This window comes from Chanos chanos, chromosome 5, assembly GCF_902362185.1.
Source record: "Chanos chanos chromosome 5, fChaCha1.1, whole genome shotgun sequence".
In the NCBI taxonomy this organism is placed as follows: domain Eukaryota; kingdom Metazoa; phylum Chordata; class Actinopteri; order Gonorynchiformes; family Chanidae; genus Chanos; species Chanos chanos.
Genome location: NC_044499.1, coordinates 23907243 through 23928786, shown reverse-complemented (window position 1 = coordinate 23928786; position 21544 = coordinate 23907243). Strand labels below are relative to the sequence as shown.

The 21544-nt window shown below is 41.8% G+C and overlaps 2 protein-coding genes across 2 annotated transcripts; one reads left to right on the top strand and one right to left on the bottom strand.

The window, feature by feature from the left end:
* Window positions 1-2899: 2899 nt before the first annotated feature.
* LOC115812316 (serine/threonine-protein kinase pim-3-like) lies at window positions 2900-3876 on the bottom strand. Its single transcript, XM_030774799.1, has 3 exons — window positions 3510-3876; window positions 3217-3393; window positions 2900-3012 (listed from the first exon to the last, which is right to left on the bottom strand). Exons 1-3 carry the CDS (start codon window positions 3847-3849, stop codon window positions 2900-2902), a joined length of 630 nt encoding a protein of 209 aa, XP_030630659.1. The 5' UTR covers window positions 3850-3876.
* A 7607-nt stretch (window positions 3877-11483) lies between these two features.
* Window positions 11484-12460, top strand: LOC115812315 (serine/threonine-protein kinase pim-3-like). Its single transcript, XM_030774798.1, has 3 exons — window positions 11484-11850; window positions 11967-12143; window positions 12348-12460. The coding sequence occupies exons 1-3, from the start codon at window positions 11511-11513 to the stop codon at window positions 12458-12460; spliced, it is 630 nt and encodes a 209-aa protein (XP_030630658.1). The 5' UTR covers window positions 11484-11510.
* The last annotated feature ends 9084 nt before the right edge of the window (window positions 12461-21544 follow it).

The following is a 21544-nucleotide window of genomic DNA, read 5'->3' as shown; positions in this document are numbered from 1 at the left end:
GTTTTTGTGACTTTTGCCCCAAGAGCGAAATGTGGCAGGGCTTCACAAGTTGTTTCACTGTGTGGAAGCCTAGGGTAAGAGTAAATTTATGAAAAGCAAGCAAAGCAGATGCGTTATGTCCACCATGATATTTTCCCCATGGAAATTACCCCAACTTTCGCTGTGTAACGTTCAGTTCCCAACCCTCCGGTTCTCAAAAGTCACCAAGGCAGAACTGGCTCCGCACTGGCACCAGCACCAGCACCAGCACCAGCACCGTCCTAGTGGAAAAGAGCTATTCGTGGACAAAGCTAAGCCTGAGTGGCACGCGTGCCCAACCTAGGGAAAAAATGAACGAATCATTACTCCCGAGTCATACAAAAGATTAGTTCAAAATGAACGAATAGTTCACAAACGACACATCACTAGTGCTACCCCTAATGCCAAGTTCAGACTACGCAATTTCAGCCCGATTTTGTAGTCACAGACAAAGTTCCACCATCGGGGCTGAATATGAACGTCAGGAATGACAAACAGGCATCTTTACCCCTTGTAGTGTGACATTATCTAAGAACAGCAATCTGAGACACCCAATGATGAGACACAACACACGACACGAAAAGTCTAGCATGTCAGAATTTTTTGTATTTTCCTGCCTCCCCGACGACTTGTGAGCTTGTGCAAGGTCTTGAAAGGCAGCATATGATGATTGGTCAGGGTCATACAGTGCATACGGAAAATTTTCAGACCCTTTCAAGTTCTCCACATTTTGTTATGTTTCAGATTCATCTTAAAATGGATTCATTTTTTTCTCATCAATCTACACACCATACTCCACAATGACAAAGCAAAAACAGGTTTTTGGAGTGTTTTGTTAATTTATTAAAAATAAAAGACTGAAATATCCCATTTACATAAGTATTCAGTCCCTTTGGTATGACACTTGCAATTGGGCTCTGCTGCATCCTACTTCTGTCAGTGGTCTTTGAGATGCTTCTACAACTTGATTGGAGTCCACCTGTGCCTAATTAAACTCATTGGACATAATTAAAAAAGGCACACACCTGTCTATATAAGGTGTCACTGTTGGCGGTGTACGTCAGAGTGAAAACCAAACCATTAAGGTTGAGAAAATTGTCCATAGACCTGCGTGATGGGATTGTGTCAAGAGACAGATCTGGGGAGGGATACAAGAGAATTTCTGCAGCATTGAAAGTGCCCAAGAGCACAGTAGCCACAGTAGCCTCAGTGCGGCAGCAGCCAATCAGAGTTGCCCCGCTGTACCACACAGGGAGCCACTGGCACCTGTTTGTCCCTCTCTGGCCCCAGAGTTTTTCTTTCAGCAGGTTACAAGCCCCAGCGTTCCAGAGAATCACAGACAGAGGGATAGCGACAAAGTCAAGTCAGGCAGTAGGGGCAGTAAGAGGTCCAGTGACCTTTGTGAGGGGGGGGATCCTCCACAGAAGAGGCCAAGGCATCAGAGTTGTCAGCGATCAGGGCAAAAAGCAGGCCTGTCCAGAGAACGTCACAGACCTGCCTAATGCAGACGCAGAGGTCTGAATAGGAAACGAAGTTTACTCAGTGGATATCTTTGAAATATGTTGCCAGTGTCTCCAGAGGGAAGTGCGGTGGCAGCCAATCAGAGTTGCCCCGCTGTACCACACAGGGAGATTTACATATCACTGGGAATCGTATTAACGTCTAAACATAAGCAAATTTATAGGTCTTGAAATACCACGTGTTTCCATCATTTTGTCCAACCCCTGTATATGTAAACACCCAATGACAAACAAATCTTAAAATATTTCAAAGTCATCAGCTATTAGCTGTCTTAACTGTTTCCGTCAATCACAGCAGGACAGTGGAGGAAGAGGAGTGGAGCAGGACACACACACCTCACACACTCCTCAGTGTCCCTGGTTGGTTGTGTTAGAACAGGTAACAATAAAAAGTATCTAAAAAATAGATCCTTCTTTTTTTAAGTTTGATTTTTTTTTTTTATTTAAATTTCAATAGGGCGGGAATCCAGAGTCTGCTCCAGCAATGGACAGTCTTCCAATTTCTTGCTCGGACAACAGTCAGCTAGTAGCATTCTGTTAGAAGGAGAAAACAAGTAGACATGTTATTTAAATCAGAGAAAAGAAGCCTTATCAATGTCATATTACCATTGATTACAACCAACCTCTTACCTGGAGAGTTTCTTATAGAATGGTACAGCATCACCGCCACGGACCAGACTGTAGATGGACCCGTCACATCCAGCTTTTAGACAAATCAGTCAGTGGGGTCCACATTCCAACGTCCCTGGTTAGAGATTAGACAGACATACAATCACATTTCAGAATGAAACCAATTAAATACCAGCACTGGCTCAACCATTTATAATTAACATTGATTCTGATCTAAACTGACTTAAAAGCCAACACATGCTCTAAGATCTGTGTAAAGTCTGGGTATAGGATCAACACCAGGCTCACTATGAACCTCCCCAGGTACCATCAATGTCATAAGTCTTACCCTATTGAGATCGCTGCTTCCTGTCTCTCTGAAGACCCAGACCATGTTTTCTGTGGTCCAGTCCTCAGGGTGGACCATGAATTTGGTCTTCTCCCTCTGCTCAGTGTCTCTAGGCTCCATCATCTCCTCACACGGGTTCTCACCCCTCTGCAACGCAGACCACACTTAAGTCTTCTCTCATTTTCCTCCTCCACACGCACCGGCGGGACATTCTGGAGTTCTGCACGCCTTTCACCTACTTCAGCCTGGATCTTCCACCTCCACCTTAAACTTCACAAAAACAAATCTCCTGCTCTCTTACATTAGTGTGGTCAAACACAGTTCCAGTAAATTACACTATGACTCACCATTAATATATTTCAATTCTAAATATATAAAATGTTCTATTAAAATAGACACAGTTTTATTTATGCTTGCGTCTGCAGGACTGAATCCAGGGGTGGAGTTTAATCTGCTCCAGGGTCGGACGATCCTCGGGGTTTAAGCTCAGGCACCAGCGAATCAGCTCGTAGCACTCTGTTACAAAGAGAAAACAAACAATAATGTCATTAAAAACAGCAAAAATCAAACAAGTATATGGGAATGTAGTATTTCTGCAACAAAGAGCACATATACCACATTCAGCAGTTTCACTTTAGCCCATCCCTTACATTGATTTAGTGTGTGTGTAATGGACTTTACAAATATCACCTTAACGTCTCTTTGTACCAACGTCCTTACCTAGAGACAGCTGTTTAGAGAAGTGCAGCTGGCCCTGGATGATCTCTTCTCTAGTGGTGAATGGAAGAAAACCACACACTAGATGGAACAGAGTCACCCCCACAGACCAGACAGTAGCTGGACCTGCCTGATACTCCTTTTCCTTAAACCATTCAGGAGGTGCATATTCATACGTCCCTGGAAATAGATGCTTAGGGCTTAGACAGAGCTGAAGGACCAGCAATCGCATCTCAAAACGGAGCCACTCACACGCCAGTACAGGCTCAGTTATTCATCTGCCAGATTTTATTTACCTGCAAAATACATGTAGGGGGAATCTTTCACCAGATCTCCACAGCCAAAGTCAATCAGTTTGACTTTGTGAGACTGGGTCTGAATCAGCAGGTTTTCTGGCTTTACGTCACGGTGGAGAACTCCTCGGCCTTCACAGTGACAGAGTGCCTTCAACAGCTGCCTCGTCACCTTACGAGCTAGTTTTTCGTCCAGGGAGCCGCCTTGTGCCTCGCAGAACTCAGCCAGATCCTGACAGGGATCCAGCAGCTCCAGGATCAAAACGTAGCTTGTAGGGAGCTCAAACCAGTCCAAAAGCCGCAGGATGTTAGGGCAGCGAGGGGGCGAGTTCACCTTCATCATCAGGCCCACTTCCAGAGGCAAAACACCTTTCCCAGGCTGTGGTGAAGAAAGACCACATTGAGGGGAGCAAAGAGAAAAGGACTACGTTTCTCCCTTATGGAAATGGACTACTGTTCTTCATAGCACTCGGAATGCAGGCAACAAAATGAGCTGAACCGCAAATAGAGAACTCACAATCTCGATCTTATCCTCGGCCAGCTCTTTAGGTATGTGTTTCATGGCCACCTAAGGAAACAAAGACTATGGTCAGACTGGACATTTCTCTCTACCACAAGGACTGCAATACTACAGTAGCTGCACAAAACATAAACGCCGTGAGGAAAGAATTTAACTGTAGTGCTGGTCAAATTTCAGGGACAAGATTTACTAAGGCTTTTAGCATGAGCTACTTTTTACTGTGTGATAAAACAAATCATGTTTGTCACTCAGGACAAACACCTTTACTTAGCTGTAACTAATACATTTCCCTGTGTGGAAAGTTTGTGCTCATAAGGCTACAATAACAGACTCTGTGATTACATAATTATGTCCTTACAGGCATTTCGTCTTCAGTGCGGATCCCACCATACACACAGCCGAACCCGCCCTCACCCAGGAAATACTCCTCCGCATACAGCTCCTCAAAAGTCCCTGTAACATGGAGGAAAAGTTACTCACTCGCCGTACTGGAGGAAACAGGAGACACTGGCAACATATTTCAAAGATATCCACTGAGTAAACTTCGTTTCCTATTCAGACCTCTGCGTCTACGTTTGGCAGGTCTGTGACGTTCTCTGGACAGGCCTGCTTTTTGCCCTGATCGCTGACAACTCTGATGCCTTGGCCTCTTCTGTGGAGGATCCCCCCCCTCACAAAGGTCACTGGACCTCTTACTGCCCCTACTGCCTGACTTGACTTTGTCGCTATCCCTCTGTCTGTGATTCTCTGGAACGCTGGGGCTTGTAACCTGCTGAAAGAAAAACTCTGGGGCCAGAGAGGGACAAACAGGTGCCAGTGGCTCCCTGTGTGGTACAGCGGGGCAACTCTGATTGGCTGCCGCCGCACTTCCCTCTGGGCCCAGAAGTGGTAGTGGAGATTGGAAATGGCTGCTAAAGCCTGATCTACCCTTCCTCTGTCCACTACACTGACAGTATGACTTCAGCTCAGACCACCTTCTCTTCCTCCTCTTACTGTGGGGTCTATCTGAAGCTAAGAGCAAACAGCAGTCATTAAATTAGCTTTTTAACAAAACACCTTTTACCTTGTCAACTCTGTGAGCTGTTACTCATAGAGCGGGTTATACCCTGGACGAAATCGTTCAAATGTGCTGTCTGTGGGCCGCGTCAATTTTTAACACTAGTCTAATAAAGAAGGTAACTAAATTATATCAAATATCAGTTACAAAGAATATCTTCTTCAAATTAGCTTTACACGACACGTACTTAATAAATGATTTTCTGACCTCAGTTAAGCGTGACACTACCAAAACTAAAATGAACATAGCCGCTCCAATGTCGCTTACCCGCTCTCCTTTTTAAAACCATTTTTCCCGAATGTAATTCGGCTCTGAATGTAATTTTCGGTTGGGTTTTTTTTTTCCTTCAGAAGAAGTACAGTAAAAATGCTTGAGAGAAATCTCGCAAATTTCACATGTGTTTACTTATCAAAAATCTTTGACAACCTCGTTGTCAAGCCGACATCACACCATTCCATGGAAGCAATATGAAAGTTAAGCAAAAACGTAACATCTTCGGTTACCATAACAACAGTACCTTCAGCGGAGCCTACAGGGGGAAATGTCCATGGGTCTGAAGAGGCTGTTTTTGTCGCTGTATGGGCTACAGAGAGTAGGATTAAACTCTACGTCACATTCAGTTACACGCCATATCGATCCACGCATTCAATTACGGTCCACTAACTAGTACGTACATGGCGTATTGTGAGACCACAACCTCAGTTACATTGTGGAGTTAAACTAAAAAAAAGAAAGCAGCACAAGCACAGACAGTCCTCGGTGCTATATTTGATTGTACTGTTCTGAGGTATCACCCAAGTATCCCGCTTACAAAAACTTATTACATGATACCGGTCGTAGTAAGTAGTGCTATCAAGAAGCGATCGCTTCTTGATAGCACTACTTACTACGACCGGTATAGGGAGGCAAACTCTCTCCATACCTTTAAAACCAGACGAAAGACTATTTTCTCTAACTTATGGATAATATAATTTTGATTTGACTTTGTTACAGGCATGTAAAGCCCCTTGAGTCTATAAAGTATTATTGGGCTCTAAATAAACTTGTATTATTATTATTATGACCAGCTTTGCCGAGTTAGTCCAGCTATTATCGAATTCTCCCCTCAAAAGCACTGTTCAGACGTGAGAGCTTCCAGTACTAAAAAATGTAACGTATGCCATGATGTTTTCCCTTGCCAAGCAGCTTCTTCTGCATTGAGTAATCTAAAAGCTGATGCTAACTGCCAGAGCGATTTACAGTCCGTGCAATTTAAAGAACTATCAAAACGTCAACAACGGCTAAACTAGCACGAACATGAGACATGGACAGCGATTACTCTGGTTGTCCGAGGCTATACAATAAGTAATATAAGAGGTACTGATCTACAGAAACTTTCTGTTTTATGTCGGTAATGCTGGAGTGCGTTTTCGACAAAAATCCCACTTCAGACTGTTATTCACCACAGAGTCACAAAAGTTCGCTTCACTCAAAAATCGCTACGTGAACCCACATCTGTACAGGAGCACATTCGGTAGCGTGAGAACGAGATATTATTGCCTCGCAAAAACATTAACGAGCACGCCTCGCTGCGGGTGCTTTACATGTTGTTCCCCAAAGGCAAGGTGCATTTTATACTTTAAAGTGCACCCGCTCGGGATTTATTAATTAATAATTCTTCTAATAATTTATCTCAGTTTATGCAGATTAAAACAATAAGGTACCGTTTTTGCAATATGGTCTCTCACAACCTTCAGTGACGCTTAAAATATAAAAAGCTTTCTGTGTTAATGTTCTATAATATTTTTTCCCCATGGAAACTGACAGAATGTGTTTAGACATTTTAGATTCTCTTTATTTGGTTTTGACTAAAAACAGCATTCTCACATATGTGCGCTCTCATTTCCAGGCCACTTGTGACACAACCAAAAACAGGTAAACAGCCCAGTCTGAAATATGGTCATATGAACATATTGTGTAACATTGATCCAATAGATCATCATGCAGAAAATCTCTCCTTAATCAGCCCTAAGGAGCTGTACTAGTGCTGCGTAACAAATAGCTATCTTACTCATGACTATGAGGAAACTTTGTGTCAGAGCCATAGGGAAACAGGCCTGTCATTACATGTGATTAGAGATGTACTGTATAAGAGCTGAGACAATAGACCTATATAGCGTGTAAAACAGAGCCACGTACTGGTCTATGGTTAGCTGTCGTGGCCTATGGTGTGTAGATCAGAGCTTTTGTAATGAGAACAAGTGTGATGAGAAGTGAAAGACTTGGACAATTATGGAGGTTTACACTGTATGTATCTGAGGCGTGTGCTGGTCTGTTCTCCTCCAGGAGTCATCAAAAGCACTGGAGGAAGAGTAGAGTTGACCCTGAGTCTGTTGAAGTGGACCCTTTTGAGGCAGAAACACTTCACATGCAAGTGTCTATGTTAGTGTGTGTGACGGTGATGGCTGTGTTTGAGTAAACACATCATAGATCCATATAAAGCTTCATCTAGATGATGTCACGCATATTGGCTGTGGCCTAAATTAGAGTTTGTGTCTATTGCCTGTGTACGCCAGTAGGTGAGAACATTTGATTGGTGGGTGTGTGTGTGTGTGTGTGTGTGTGAGTTCTTAGTGGGTGACTGATATTTTTTCCTTTCAGTGCCTCTCAAGAACAAGAACAGACACCCGAGTCATGTGACCCGAGTGTAACCTCTGACCCTGAAGGAGATGAGGCAGAGGAACATCCAGTAGTGGGAACCTCTCAAACCTCTCAGCACAAACTTCACAGACTCCAGAGGTCATATGTATAGAGGACATAGAGATTGAAGTAGAGGACAGTGAGGATGTCATCACCGAGACAACCTCTGAGACCTCACTGATTGAAGAGGTCAGTTCAGTTGCCATGGAGAAGCCCGTAGAGGACAGTGGAACAGAGGCAGAGAAGACCCAGGAGGTTGTTATGGCTGCGACACCTGTGACCTCAGAGGTCAAAGAGGTCAATACGACGGCCTCTGAGAAGCCGGTGGACATCACTGAAACAGAGGCGGAGATGACTTCAGTGGCTCTGACAGGTGTTGCCATGGCATCCCCGAGCGTCCTGACCCCAACGGCTCCAGTGACCTTTGTGCTTCTGTTCCTAAGAGCAGGTGAGTTAAACACAGTGACAGCAGCACAGGTGTCCTTCTGTACAAACCCTATGGCAGACATACAGTGGTTGCACTATTGTCTATAACATATTTCTCTCCATCTCTGCCTTTTTCTTAGATCAGCTACGGACTCCCGGATAGACCAGGATGTGAAAACTTTGGTCCCCCTGGTGAGAGAGGCAGTCGAGTCAGAGGAGAGAGCCAGGACAGAGGGGATGAGACCACGCAGTCCTCCAGTGTCCCTCCTCAGTGACACAGAGCTGCTGAACAGAGGGAACACAAGAGTGACATATTTATAAAAATGATGTTTGTTTGTTTGTGTGTGTGTGTGTGTGTGTGTGTGTGGTGTCAGTAAAAAAAAACGGTACCTTATTGTTTTAATCTGCATAAACTGAGATAAATTATTAGAAGAATTATTAATTAACAAATCCCGAGCGGGTGCACTTTAAAGTATAAAATGCACCTTGCCTTTGGGGAACAACATGTAAAGCACCCGCAGCGAGGCGTGCTCGTTAATGTTTTTGCGAGGCAATAATATCTCGTTCTCACGCTACCGAATGTGCTCCTGTACAGATGTGGGTTCACGTAGCGATTTTTGAGTGAAGCGAACTTTTGTGACTCTGTGGTGAGTAACAGTCTGAAGTGGGATTTTTGTCGAAAACGCACTCCAGCATTACCGACATAAAACAGAAAGTTTCTGTAGATCAGTACCTCTTATATTACTTATTGTATAGCCTCGGACAACCAGAGTAATCGCTGTCCATGTCTCATGTTCGTGCTAGTTTAGCCGTTGTTGACGTTTTGATAGTTCTTTAAATTGCACGGACTGTAAATCGCTCTGGCAGTTAGCATCAGCTTTTAGATTACTCAATGCAGAAGAAGCTGCTTGGCAAGGGAAAACATCATGGCATACGTTACATTTTTTAGTACTGGAAGCTCTCACGTCTGAACAGTGCTTTTGAGGGGAGAATTCGATAATAGCTGGACTAACTCGGCAAAGCTGGTCATAATAATAATAATACAAGTTTATTTAGAGCCCAATAATACTTTATAGACTCAAGGGGCTTTACATGCCTGTAACAAAGTCAAATCAAAATTATATTATCCATAAGTTAGAGAAAATAGTCTTTCGTCTGGTTTTAAAGGTATGGAGAGAGTTTGCCTCCCTATACCGGTCGTAGTAAGTAGTGCTATCAAGAAGCGATCGCTTCTTGATAGCACTACTTACTACGACCGGTATCATGTAATAAGTTTTTGTAAGCGGGATACTTGGGTGATACCTCAGAACAGTACAATCAAATATAGCACCGAGGACTGTCTGTGCTTGTGCTGCTTTCTTTTTTTTAGTTTAACTCCACAATGTAACTGAGGTTGTGGTCTCACAATACGCCATGTACGTACTAGTTAGTGGACCGTAATTGAATGCGTGGATCGATATGGCGTGTAACTGAATGTGACGTAGAGTTTAATCCTACTCTCTGTAGCCCATACAGCGACAAAAACAGCCTCTTCAGACCCATGGACATTTCCCCCTGTAGGCTCCGCTGAAGGTACTGTTGTTATGGTAACCGAAGATGTTACGTTTTTGCTTAACTTTCATATTGCTTCCATGGAATGGTGTGATGTCGGCTTGACAACGAGGTTGTCAAAGATTTTTGATAAGTAAACACATGTGAAATTTGCGAGATTTCTCTCAAGCATTTTTACTGTACTTCTTCTGAAGGAAAAAAAAACCCAACCGAAAATTACATTCAGAGCCGAATTACATTCGGGAAAAATGGTTTTAAAAAGGAGAGCGGGTAAGCGACATTGGAGCGGCTATGTTCATTTTAGTTTTGGTAGTGTCACGCTTAACTGAGGTCAGAAAATCATTTATTAAGTACGTGTCGTGTAAAGCTAATTTGAAGAAGATATTCTTTGTAACTGATATTTGATATAATTTAGTTACCTTCTTTATTAGACTAGTGTTAAAAATTGACGCGGCCCACAGACAGCACATTTGAACGATTTCGTCCAGGGTATAACCCGCTCTATGAGTAACAGCTCACAGAGTTGACAAGGTAAAAGGTGTTTTGTTAAAAAGCTAATTTAATGACTGCTGTTTGCTCTTAGCTTCAGATAGACCCCACAGTAAGAGGAGGAAGAGAAGGTGGTCTGAGCTGAAGTCATACTGTCAGTGTAGTGGACAGAGGAAGGGTAGATCAGGCTTTAGCAGCCATTTCCAATCTCCACTACCACTTCTGGGCCCAGAGGGAAGTGCGGCGGCAGCCAATCAGAGTTGCCCCGCTGTACCACACAGGGAGCCACTGGCACCTGTTTGTCCCTCTCTGGCCCCAGAGTTTTTCTTTCAGCAGGTTACAAGCCCCAGCGTTCCAGAGAATCACAGACAGAGGGATAGCGACAAAGTCAAGTCAGGCAGTAGGGGCAGTAAGAGGTCCAGTGACCTTTGTGAGGGGGGGGATCCTCCACAGAAGAGGCCAAGGCATCAGAGTTGTCAGCGATCAGGGCAAAAAGCAGGCCTGTCCAGAGAACGTCACAGACCTGCCAAACGTAGACGCAGAGGTCTGAATAGGAAACGAAGTTTACTCAGTGGATATCTTTGAAATATGTTGCCAGTGTCTCCTGTTTCCTCCAGTACGGCGAGTGAGTAACTTTTCCTCCATGTTACAGGGACTTTTGAGGAGCTGTATGCGGAGGAGTATTTCCTGGGTGAGGGCGGGTTCGGCTGTGTGTATGGTGGGATCCGCACTGAAGACGAAATGCCTGTAAGGACATAATTATGTAATCACAGAGTCTGTTATTGTAGCCTTATGAGCACAAACTTTCCACACAGGGAAATGTATTAGTTACAGCTAAGTAAAGGTGTTTGTCCTGAGTGACAAACATGATTTGTTTTATCACACAGTAAAAAGTAGCTCATGCTAAAAGCCTTAGTAAATCTTGTCCCTGAAATTTGACCAGCACTACAGTTAAATTCTTTCCTCACGGCGTTTATGTTTTGTGCAGCTACTGTAGTATTGCAGTCCTTGTGGTAGAGAGAAATGTCCAGTCTGACCATAGTCTTTGTTTCCTTAGGTGGCCATGAAACACATACCTAAAGAGCTGGCCGAGGATAAGATCGAGATTGTGAGTTCTCTATTTGCGGTTCAGCTCATTTTGTTGCCTGCATTCCGAGTGCTATGAAGAACAGTAGTCCATTTCCATAAGGGAGAAACGTAGTCCTTTTCTCTTTGCTCCCCTCAATGTGGTCTTTCTTCACCACAGCCTGGGAAAGGTGTTTTGCCTCTGGAAGTGGGCCTGATGATGAAGGTGAACTCGCCCCCTCGCTGCCCTAACATCCTGCGGCTTTTGGACTGGTTTGAGCTCCCTACAAGCTACGTTTTGATCCTGGAGCTGCTGGATCCCTGTCAGGATCTGGCTGAGTTCTGCGAGGCACAAGGCGGCTCCCTGGACGAAAAACTAGCTCGTAAGGTGACGAGGCAGCTGTTGAAGGCACTCTGTCACTGTGAAGGCCGAGGAGTTCTCCACCGTGACGTAAAGCCAGAAAACCTGCTGATTCAGACCCAGTCTCACAAAGTCAAACTGATTGACTTTGGCTGTGGAGATCTGGTGAAAGATTCCCCCTACATGTATTTTGCAGGTAAATAAAATCTGGCAGATGAATAACTGAGCCTGTACTGGCGTGTGAGTGGCTCCGTTTTGAGATGCGATTGCTGGTCCTTCAGCTCTGTCTAAGCCCTAAGCATCTATTTCCAGGGACGTATGAATATGCACCTCCTGAATGGTTTAAGGAAAAGGAGTATCAGGCAGGTCCAGCTACTGTCTGGTCTGTGGGGGTGACTCTGTTCCATCTAGTGTGTGGTTTTCTTCCATTCACCACTAGAGAAGAGATCATCCAGGGCCAGCTGCACTTCTCTAAACAGCTGTCTCTAGGTAAGGACGTTGGTACAAAGAGACGTTAAGGTGATATTTGTAAAGTCCATTACACACACACTAAATCAATGTAAGGGATGGGCTAAAGTGAAACTGCTGAATGTGGTATATGTGCTCTTTGTTGCAGAAATACTACATTCCCATATACTTGTTTGATTTTTGCTGTTTTTAATGACATTATTGTTTGTTTTCTCTTTGTAACAGAGTGCTACGAGCTGATTCGCTGGTGCCTGAGCTTAAACCCCGAGGATCGTCCGACCCTGGAGCAGATTAAACTCCACCCCTGGATTCAGTCCTGCAGACGCAAGCATAAATAAAACTGTGTCTATTTTAATAGAACATTTTATATATTTAGAATTGAAATATATTAATGGTGAGTCATAGTGTAATTTACTGGAACTGTGTTTGACCACACTAATGTAAGAGAGCAGGAGATTTGTTTTTGTGAAGTTTAAGGTGGAGGTGGAAGATCCAGGCTGAAGTAGGTGAAAGGCGTGCAGAACTCCAGAATGTCCCGCCGGTGCGTGTGGAGGAGGAAAATGAGAGAAGACTTAAGTGTGGTCTGCGTTGCAGAGGGGTGAGAACCCGTGTGAGGAGATGATGGAGCCTAGAGACACTGAGCAGAGGGAGAAGACCAAATTCATGGTCCACCCTGAGGACTGGACCACAGAAAACATGGTCTGGGTCTTCAGAGAGACAGGAAGCAGCGATCTCAATAGGGTAAGACTTATGACATTGATGGTACCTGGGGAGGTTCATAGTGAGCCTGGTGTTGATCCTATACCCAGACTTTACACAGATCTTAGAGCATGTGTTGGCTTTTAAGTCAGTTTAGATCAGAATCAATGTTAATTATAAATGGTTGAGCCAGTGCTGGTATTTAATTGGTTTCATTCTGAAATGTGATTGTATGTCTGTCTAATCTCTAACCAGGGACGTTGGAATGTGGACCCCACTGACTGATTTGTCTAAAAGCTGGATGTGACGGGTCCATCTACAGTCTGGTCCGTGGCGGTGATGCTGTACCATTCTATAAGAAACTCTCCAGGTAAGAGGTTGGTTGTAATTAATGGTAATATGACATTGATAAGGCTTCTTTTCTCTGATTTAAATAACATGTCTACTTGTTTTCTCCTTCTAACAGAATGCTACTAGCTGACTGTTGTCCGAGCAAGAAATTGGAAGACTGTCCATTGCTGGAGCAGACTCTGGATTCCCGCCCTATTGAAATTTAAATAAAAAAAAAAAAATCAAACTTAAAAAAAGAAGGATCTATTTTTTAGATACTTTTTATTGTTACCTGTTCTAACACAACCAACCAGGGACACTGAGGGGTGTGTGAGGTGTGTGTCCTGCTCCACTGTCCTCTTCCTCCACTGTCCTGCTGAGACTGAGAGAAGCAGTTAAGACAGCTAATAGTGTCACAAATGGAAAGTTATTAGTTGCTGTTGTAATTGTAATACAGTTGCAGTTGCTGTGTTTCTCATTAACCATAATTTGTCAAGAATATTACTGGAATTAACATTTGACTCGCTAAGGGCCAGACCAGGAAGCAGACAAACTGACCGTTTGCTAGCTGCCTTGAGATGTCCCTTATAAGTTCCCTCAAAAACAGACCGTGTCTGTCCTGTGCTTTTCCAATTTTAAAAGGAAAAAAATATAAGAAGCCATGTAGCAAAAACATTAACATTAAAATGAACCTGTCTAGAAGTAATAATGGCAAACACGATCTGAAACTGGGGCTTTCAAATATTAGATCTATTACTCACATTGTGTGAATTTGCAAATATTGCAAATGAAATAATTACAGATCATACCATTGATATACTTTGTTTAACAGAAACGTGGATTAGACCAGATGACTATGTAGAATTAAATGAGTAAACTGTTTCATGATATACATGTAGTTATGAACACACCCCATGCCTAAATGGTTGAGGAGGAGGTATTATATTATGGTATATCTATCATGATATGTTAGCTGTTTTTATGCAGTGTTAATTTTGGCAGGTGATTTTTGATTTAGTTGTAGATTTAGTCTTTTGACTAAAATATATATTCGTCTTTTGTCATATTTTAGTCATTTGATCATTATTAGTTTTAGTCTAGTTTTAGTCAATGAAAACTATACAAGTTTTAGTCAAGTTTTACTCAAATGAGGTTTGTGGTATTTTTCCCACTGATTTTGCACCCACATTGTTTTCAGTGCCTTTTATTTCCAGTTGTATTATAGCTAAAATGTGTCCACAAATCCGTTCTTTTTCTTCTTCCGAGAGAAGCCATGATTTGAGTTGCCAAGTTAACGTTAGTTAAAATGTTTAACGTTCGATTTCCTTTTACTGCATAGTAACGGTGCCTTCCAATTCGATGTTGGACTTGATGCGTACTGGTTGATGATTGGTGGGCTGTTCTCAGGTAGCTACTGCCAAAATTTTTCTTATTAACTCTTGGGAGATGTCTCGATATCCAAAGTCGCTGTAAATGCCTTATCCATCCCAGCTGCCCGATCTGTTCCGCACATGTACGTGCTTAGGCAATCGGAAACGCAACTTATTCCTGCACGAGTTGTACCACTCGTGTGAACATTATACTGTGTTTAAATTGAAACCAGAGCCCATCTACATAGAGCCTGTCCACTTGCTATTAATGCCATTGTACCGAAATTGGCTGCAATTCACCTAGAGGGCGCTCGCGAGAGAGTCCTCAATGAATGGGAGTGAATGGCGCTAAACAGCTAAAATAATCATCTACACCTGCTTCCAGACAAAAAAGCCCAAATCCTATTTTAGTTTTTGCAAATATAGTATCGATTATCAGTGTTGGGAACGTTACTTTTGAAATGTCATAGGTTACAGATCACTAGTTACCCTGTTAAAAATGTCATGTAATGAAAATGTAAAATTACATTACATTTGATTACTTTTTGATTACTTTTCTAACAAATGCTTTAAACTGGGCAAAACAGCTGAAAAGTCTTAAAAACATACATTTGTGGCTTAGAGCAATGCGCATTGTTTTGATTGGCGGAGGAGAGACGGTGCAAATTCAGAAACAACACTCAAAATTTGGATGCATTGCCAACGATCCGACACATTAAAGATACATACTGTATGAAGCAACTACTAATACGATGCAACATGATTCACCCCATTGTGATCCAGTGCGATTCAACATGATATGATTCAGTATAATGTGATTCAACACAGTACGATGCGACGCAAAAGAATATGATGCTTTGCAATTCAATATGGTACAGATAGTTTGATTTTATTTCATTGGTTCCTCATATGCAGACTCCTACTCGCGAGAGACTTGGCTGAGAGACTTGAGGAGAATTGGCCACTGACAGCAGTGGAGATGGAAGAGTGTGCTTGAGGAACAGTTTAGAGAGGAGGAATCAATCTAAATATAAAATTATTGGTCACAAATTTTTGGTCACATTTCTAAATAATAAAGGCATATGGCCTCTATTAATAATTACATATAAATAAATCAGATTTTACCGACGTAAAGATGTTAGAAGCGATGCATCCCAGATTAGCATTCTGCTAATATATGATGATTGGTTGGTTAAGGATTTATGACGGATTGTGACAGGACATCCATGATAGTTAAATAACTGCTTAAGAGACCCTGCATTCAATTCTGTTCAATAAAGTGCATGTGTATGTCATCTCTGTATAGACTTTAGATCCATTATATCTCTAAAATTTGTCTGTTGCAATCCCTCTGCTGACAGCGAAAAATAATGGACTACAAAGCAAGTCACTTAGCTAATGAATCACCAATTTTGCAAGGTGAACAGAAGCTAACCATAGCTAGCTTTACCGATCAGGGATCACAACAACCACGCAGTTAACTTAAGTAAACACACTGATTACCTAAGGATTTGTGTAACTGTTGTCATTATATTGTTTACAAATTTACATAATAGTTTACCTTTTTAAGACCAATTTCATAATGAAGAACTTATCTAAGTTGCATTTGTTATTTACTTTGTTTAGTACAAGTGATATTTTTACTCTACTTCTATTTTGAAAGCTCAGTTATGCGCAAATCCTGTTGGACTGCTCTCGCGCGGGTAAGATGCTAGAAACATCAGTAATCAACAAGTACGGACGTTGCAGCTTTGCAGGGAAGGTTACTGGTTCCAACAGATTTTACGAAGATGTAAATGGATATAAGGAAGATTCTAAGACTATGCCCTTTGTAGTATGCAGCCAACGAGGTATTTGTTTTGTTAGTCTATATTTTACTTTAAGGAAATGTTATTTTACATGCCATGCGTGCTATTATTTTATGTTAAACTAACGTGGTCTCTGTATGCTATATTGTATTTAGTTTTCACAGAAGATTTGGAGAAACCCCAAAATAAATCAGTTAAAGGGAAACCACTCGTATCTGCTTATGCTTCAGGGGAGTTATAATTTGATAGTCGCAAATAATTGCATAGAGTAAATCATGTTTTAGACGCTAATTTTGTCATTTATTCTTTTAAGATTTTTTTTTACCTCATACATTATCAAAGACAAATATGATCATACACCAACACAGTGCTTAAACGATATACATTAATTGACACACAACAGTTGACCTAATTACACCGTATACTGTATATCGTGTATACATCAGGACTACACTATATATAATGATCTATATATAATTATAGATTCAAGTATATTTTTGTATTATTCTTTAATGTGTGGAATCCGTTTATATATTTGTTTGGGACCTGTTTGATCTATATTGCACTTCTGAATGACATGTAAACCTCCTAGTAGCAGAGCCCTGTAGCTTTGTTTTGCTAGGAGAGTGGAGCCATAGGGCTCTTCTATTAGGGGGTTTACTACTTGCTCTGACTTAACTGACTCAAGAGTTTTCACTAAACCCGCTTTCTGGAATACCCCCCTGGTCATGAAAAGAGAAAAAAAACACCATGAGAGTGACTTCCGGGAACAGCAATCAGGTAAACTTGTGTTCTCTCCTCTCCAAGTTTGATGTCAGCAAATAACAGTAACGTTAAGTCATTAGTGAGAGTGAAATACAACTATTTATCACGTTTGATAAACGCCAACGGTATGGTGACCAGTCCCGGTTTGTCCGGGTTTGTCCCGGTTTCAAGCTGGGTGTCCTGGGCAGTGTTGTGAAAGTTACTGACTGTAAGTAATTAGTTACAGTTACTAGTTACTTCTGTCAAAAGTAATTGAATTATAAAAGTAATTAGTTACTAGGGAAAGTAACTTTTGCCTTACTTCTAAATGTTTGCTTCAATTCTCTTATTAATGCATACTAGGGATGAACGATTAATCGATTTCAAATCGATTAAAGGCTGCAATTTAGAGTAGGCCTATACGTTATGGAGCGAATCTGACCTACGGTTCCTCAGAATGCTGCAGAAAATTCCATTGAATTGAATGGGCCATCCCAACGTTCGGAACACCAATATTTTTTGATAATAACAGCTGAAAAAAATTAATGACCGCTACTACTGGCAACGGGTTTGTGCTTCTGATTCACATCTTTATATCATTCCGCAAATAGTCCGTTCACTTATCGTAAAGAAATAAACAACCTATCTGACTGCAACAAGTTGACGAGTCTGCAGGTAACCTAACACGTTGCTAAGCAACACTTGCAACTTAAAAGTTCTGTTTGCTAGAAGAACTATCTTTCTCAGCGGAAGCCATAAAATGGCAATAAATTAAAAATAATGTCCAGATTTCCAGGACAGCAAGCTCACATTGCCCAAACTGTTGGCTGTTGTGTAGGCTAACGCTGAATTGATTGATTCACTTACTCATTGTGCCACCCAAGGTCAGGTGACGTTAGATCGTAAACAGGAAATTGGGGGAATAGGCTGCATTTGTCTGCTGTAGTCTGCAGTTGTCCATAAATATTTTCACGCAAGACAAAAGTAATGAGTAATGAGCCCGTTAAAATTTCAGTAATTATAACTGCATTATTTAATTTTGAAAGGTAATCAGTTACATTATTCATTACCGGCAAAAGCAGTGGAAGTACAGTAACGCGTTTCTTTGTAACGTGCTACTTCCAACACTGGTCCCAGGTCCTGACAAATATCTGTAAAACACTAAAATGTCCTAGTTTTCAATGTTCACTACCAAATTGTCCCAGTTTTCACCACAATTAAAACAATAATAATAATACTATACTTGTTTTCAGCGTTTACATAGACGTTTATGTTCTGTTCTTTTCTGCAAAAGACTACAGAATAATAGAGGAAGGATTGAATGACTGCTCAAATATCAGCGCCATTCTGTAACACCATTAGGGTAGTCCTGAACACACAAACAATATGATTAAGTGAAGAGAACTTTATCTGTGCCTAAGTCAGGGACAGACTCTTTACTAGATAAAAATGACAGTTTTGGAGGCGGAAAGGAGATGGTGGCAAAATAAGGATGGCGAGACACACACTCATTACCTTGGGAAGCACACACAGAATGAGCTGAAACAGATTGTGAGTGATAAGATTCTGGAAGAAATAGTGACTGAACTAAGAGACTCAAAGTACTTCTCCATTATCTTGGACTGTACACCTGACAATAGTCACTAGGAGCAAATGTCCATTATTCTGAGAGGTGAGGCTTTAAAGGGAAAGCCAGAGATCAAGGAGCATTTTCCTAGCTTTGTGAATGCTGCGGATACAACAGGCTTGAATCTGTCCACTGTCATCTTAAGCTGAATGAGCTGAGGATTCCATTTGAAGATTGCAGAGGGCAAGTGTATGATAATGGGGCCAACATGAAGGGCAAGCACAAAGGAGTACAAGCCAGACTTCTAAAAAAAAAAAAATCGCAGAGCCGTGTTTGCCCCACGTGGAGCACATACTCTAAACCTTGTCATTGTAGATGGTGCCAAATCTTCAAAAGATGCAGTTGGGTTTGTTGGGCATGTGCAAAAGTTCTTCACCTTTTTTTCAGCCAGCACACAAAGATGGAGTGTTTCGAAGAAACATGTGAACATAACTGCGAACATAACTTCTTGATTTGCTGTGTTGTATGGTGTGAGTTACTGACAATGACAAACAAGGCGAACAAGCTGCTCTAATCCGCCACAATGTAGCTGGACATAGCAGTGAATTTAATCTCAAATGCAAAGGCCTCTCTCATTACATATTGGGAAACTGGATTCTCTGAGGCCCAGACAAAAGCCAAAAGCATTTGTGAAGAAATGAATGTGGAGGCTGTTCTGAAAGAGAAGAGACTGAGAAACAGCAAGGGGCATTTTCGCTATGAGGCTCTTGATGAACCAGTGACTGATGCACTGAAAAACCTTGAAGTCAACTACTTCAACGTTGTGGTCGACTCTGCTGTGAAATCCATGGATGAGAGATTTGAAACACTCAACCAGGTGAAAACCAAATATGGAGTGATGCTGAACTTCAGCACTGCCTCTCGGATGTCCAGTGAATCTTTAAAGGCTCAGGGCATGGAAGTTGAAAGAACTCTAACTTTCAGAGATGACTTTGACATCACTTGAATGCATCTGGCATGGACATCGGTTTGTTTTGTAAAGTGCTGGGGACAACGACAGGTTCGACGTGTTCACACCTTTTTTCAGTGGTGGGGACAAAATGGGCCACGACAAAAAGTGGTGGGGACATGTCCCCAGCATAAATGACGCCTATGGGATCTGGCACACGAGATTCAGAATTTATCTGATCTGCCATCAGGTAAGATGACAGCCTTTGAGCTGCTTTCCTGTCTCTGTGAGAAAAACCTGGAGGAACTCTATCCTAACCTTTGGATAGCCTTAAGAATTGCACTCACCCTACCAGTAAAAGTAGCATTGGCAAAGAGGAGCTTTTCAAAATTAAAGCTCATCAAAAGCTACCTGAGGTCTTCCATGTCACAGGAACATTTGAATCGTCTGGCCACCATGAGCATAAATCATGACGTGGAGAAACACATGATTTTGCCTCAAGAAAGTGCAGAAGAGGAATATTCTAATGGTAAGATTTTAATGCAAACTTTCAAATGTTTACACACTTATTAACATTTAAGATTGTATGGCAGAAATGCACTTGTGTAAATGACTGCTCAACTAACTATGTGACATACTTTCTCAATTTCTTCCAGACAGTCCAAATAGACTGGTGCCCATGCTGTTGCTGAAGATGCCCAGGCTGTAGAGGGAAGCAAAGTTAATCACAGAGCAGAGGCTTTAGTTTACTATTCTGAGAAACATAGCTGTAGCCATAGCCTTTAGGCTTATGTCTACATTGTATAGCCAAAGCCAATTGTATAATATTGTGAAAACTAGACTAATTACCAGGCAGCAGGGCCAAAGCTCAGTGTTATATTTTATTATTTTCTACGTTTTATATTCTCTACAATTTCTTATTTATGTTAATGTTAATATTTACTTATCTTATGATTCTTTAGAAAATATTCTGTTTAATAAATATTGTTTGTTTCTACCTCATTCTGTTCTGTATAGGTCTACTTATTCTTAGACAGACAGATGGAGCAAACTGTTTTAAAAGAGGGAGGATTGTAGTGGGAGCACTTGGGTGTGACTCAGGTGTGACTGTGTGGCAATGGCAAATGGTTTACATGGCTCATGGGTCAGGTAGGAGGGCCCCTTCACAGAATTTTGCTTAGGGCCCCAAGGAGGTCAGGACTGGCGCTGGCACTTCCGAATGACATATTAAAAGTAAGAGTTTTTGATTTTGAGTTCAGTGTTAAACTGGCATGGGACTGAATAAGACGATAACTTGTTTGTGTCTCTTCGTGTATCCACAGATCCACAGTGATATCTAGCCTGTGAATCACTTGCTGCCAGTTCAGATACACCCTTGGTCTGGAGCCAGTGACACTTATACCTCATAACACGAGGTTACTCATAACATGGCTGGGACAGCAGTAATTTGCCTTTTAAACCAAAAAAGTGACAGCCCTAAAACGTAGGCTACATAACATAAACAGACTCGTCATACTCCTATTGCTTAAAATTGTCATGTACTGGAATAGGAGCTAATTTAGCAATCCATATCACAATAGCCTGAAGACGTGGCTTTAACATAAGCCAGCTAACAGCAGAGGCACAGTTTGCTGTTAGATACCATAGCAACCTAATGCAGCCTAATCAGTTGTTTCAATAAGTGGCCCATTTGGGCTAGCATAACATGCTAATTGTTCCTTGCAGTAAATTGGCTTTAATGATCATCCAGTCTGAATTGATGGTAATTAAACAACCATATGTATTGTGTTTATTTGAGACAGCAGTGTTTTGTATTGAAATGTGTTGAGATTAGATCCACGAGTGTTGTGGGTCATGACATTAGGCTACATGGTAATAGAGCTCCGGTAGTTGAGGTCACGCCATCTGGCATTCATCAAAACACCGCCATGTTGGCAGGAAAAGCGTGAGCAAAA

What these genes read in the sequence shown, in the direction of transcription:
- LOC115812315 (XM_030774798.1), top strand. Translation starts at nt 11,511, where the DNA reads ATGATGAAGGTGAACTCGCCCCCTCGCTGCCCTAACATCCTGCGGCTT. An exon ending in CCCCTACATGTATTTTGCAG is followed by an intron (nt 11,851 to 11,966) that starts GTAAATAAAATC and finishes ATCTATTTCCAG; the next exon opens with GGACGTATGAATATGCACCT. An exon ending in CTCTAAACAGCTGTCTCTAG is followed by an intron (nt 12,144 to 12,347) that starts GTAAGGACGTTG and finishes TCTTTGTAACAG; the next exon opens with AGTGCTACGAGCTGATTCGC.
- LOC115812316 (XM_030774799.1), bottom strand. Translation starts at nt 3,849, where the DNA reads ATGATGAAGGTGAACTCGCCCCCTCGCTGCCCTAACATCCTGCGGCTT. An exon ending in CCCCTACATGTATTTTGCAG is followed by an intron (nt 3,394 to 3,509) that starts GTAAATAAAATC and finishes ATCTATTTCCAG; the next exon opens with GGACGTATGAATATGCACCT. An exon ending in CTCTAAACAGCTGTCTCTAG is followed by an intron (nt 3,013 to 3,216) that starts GTAAGGACGTTG and finishes TCTTTGTAACAG; the next exon opens with AGTGCTACGAGCTGATTCGC.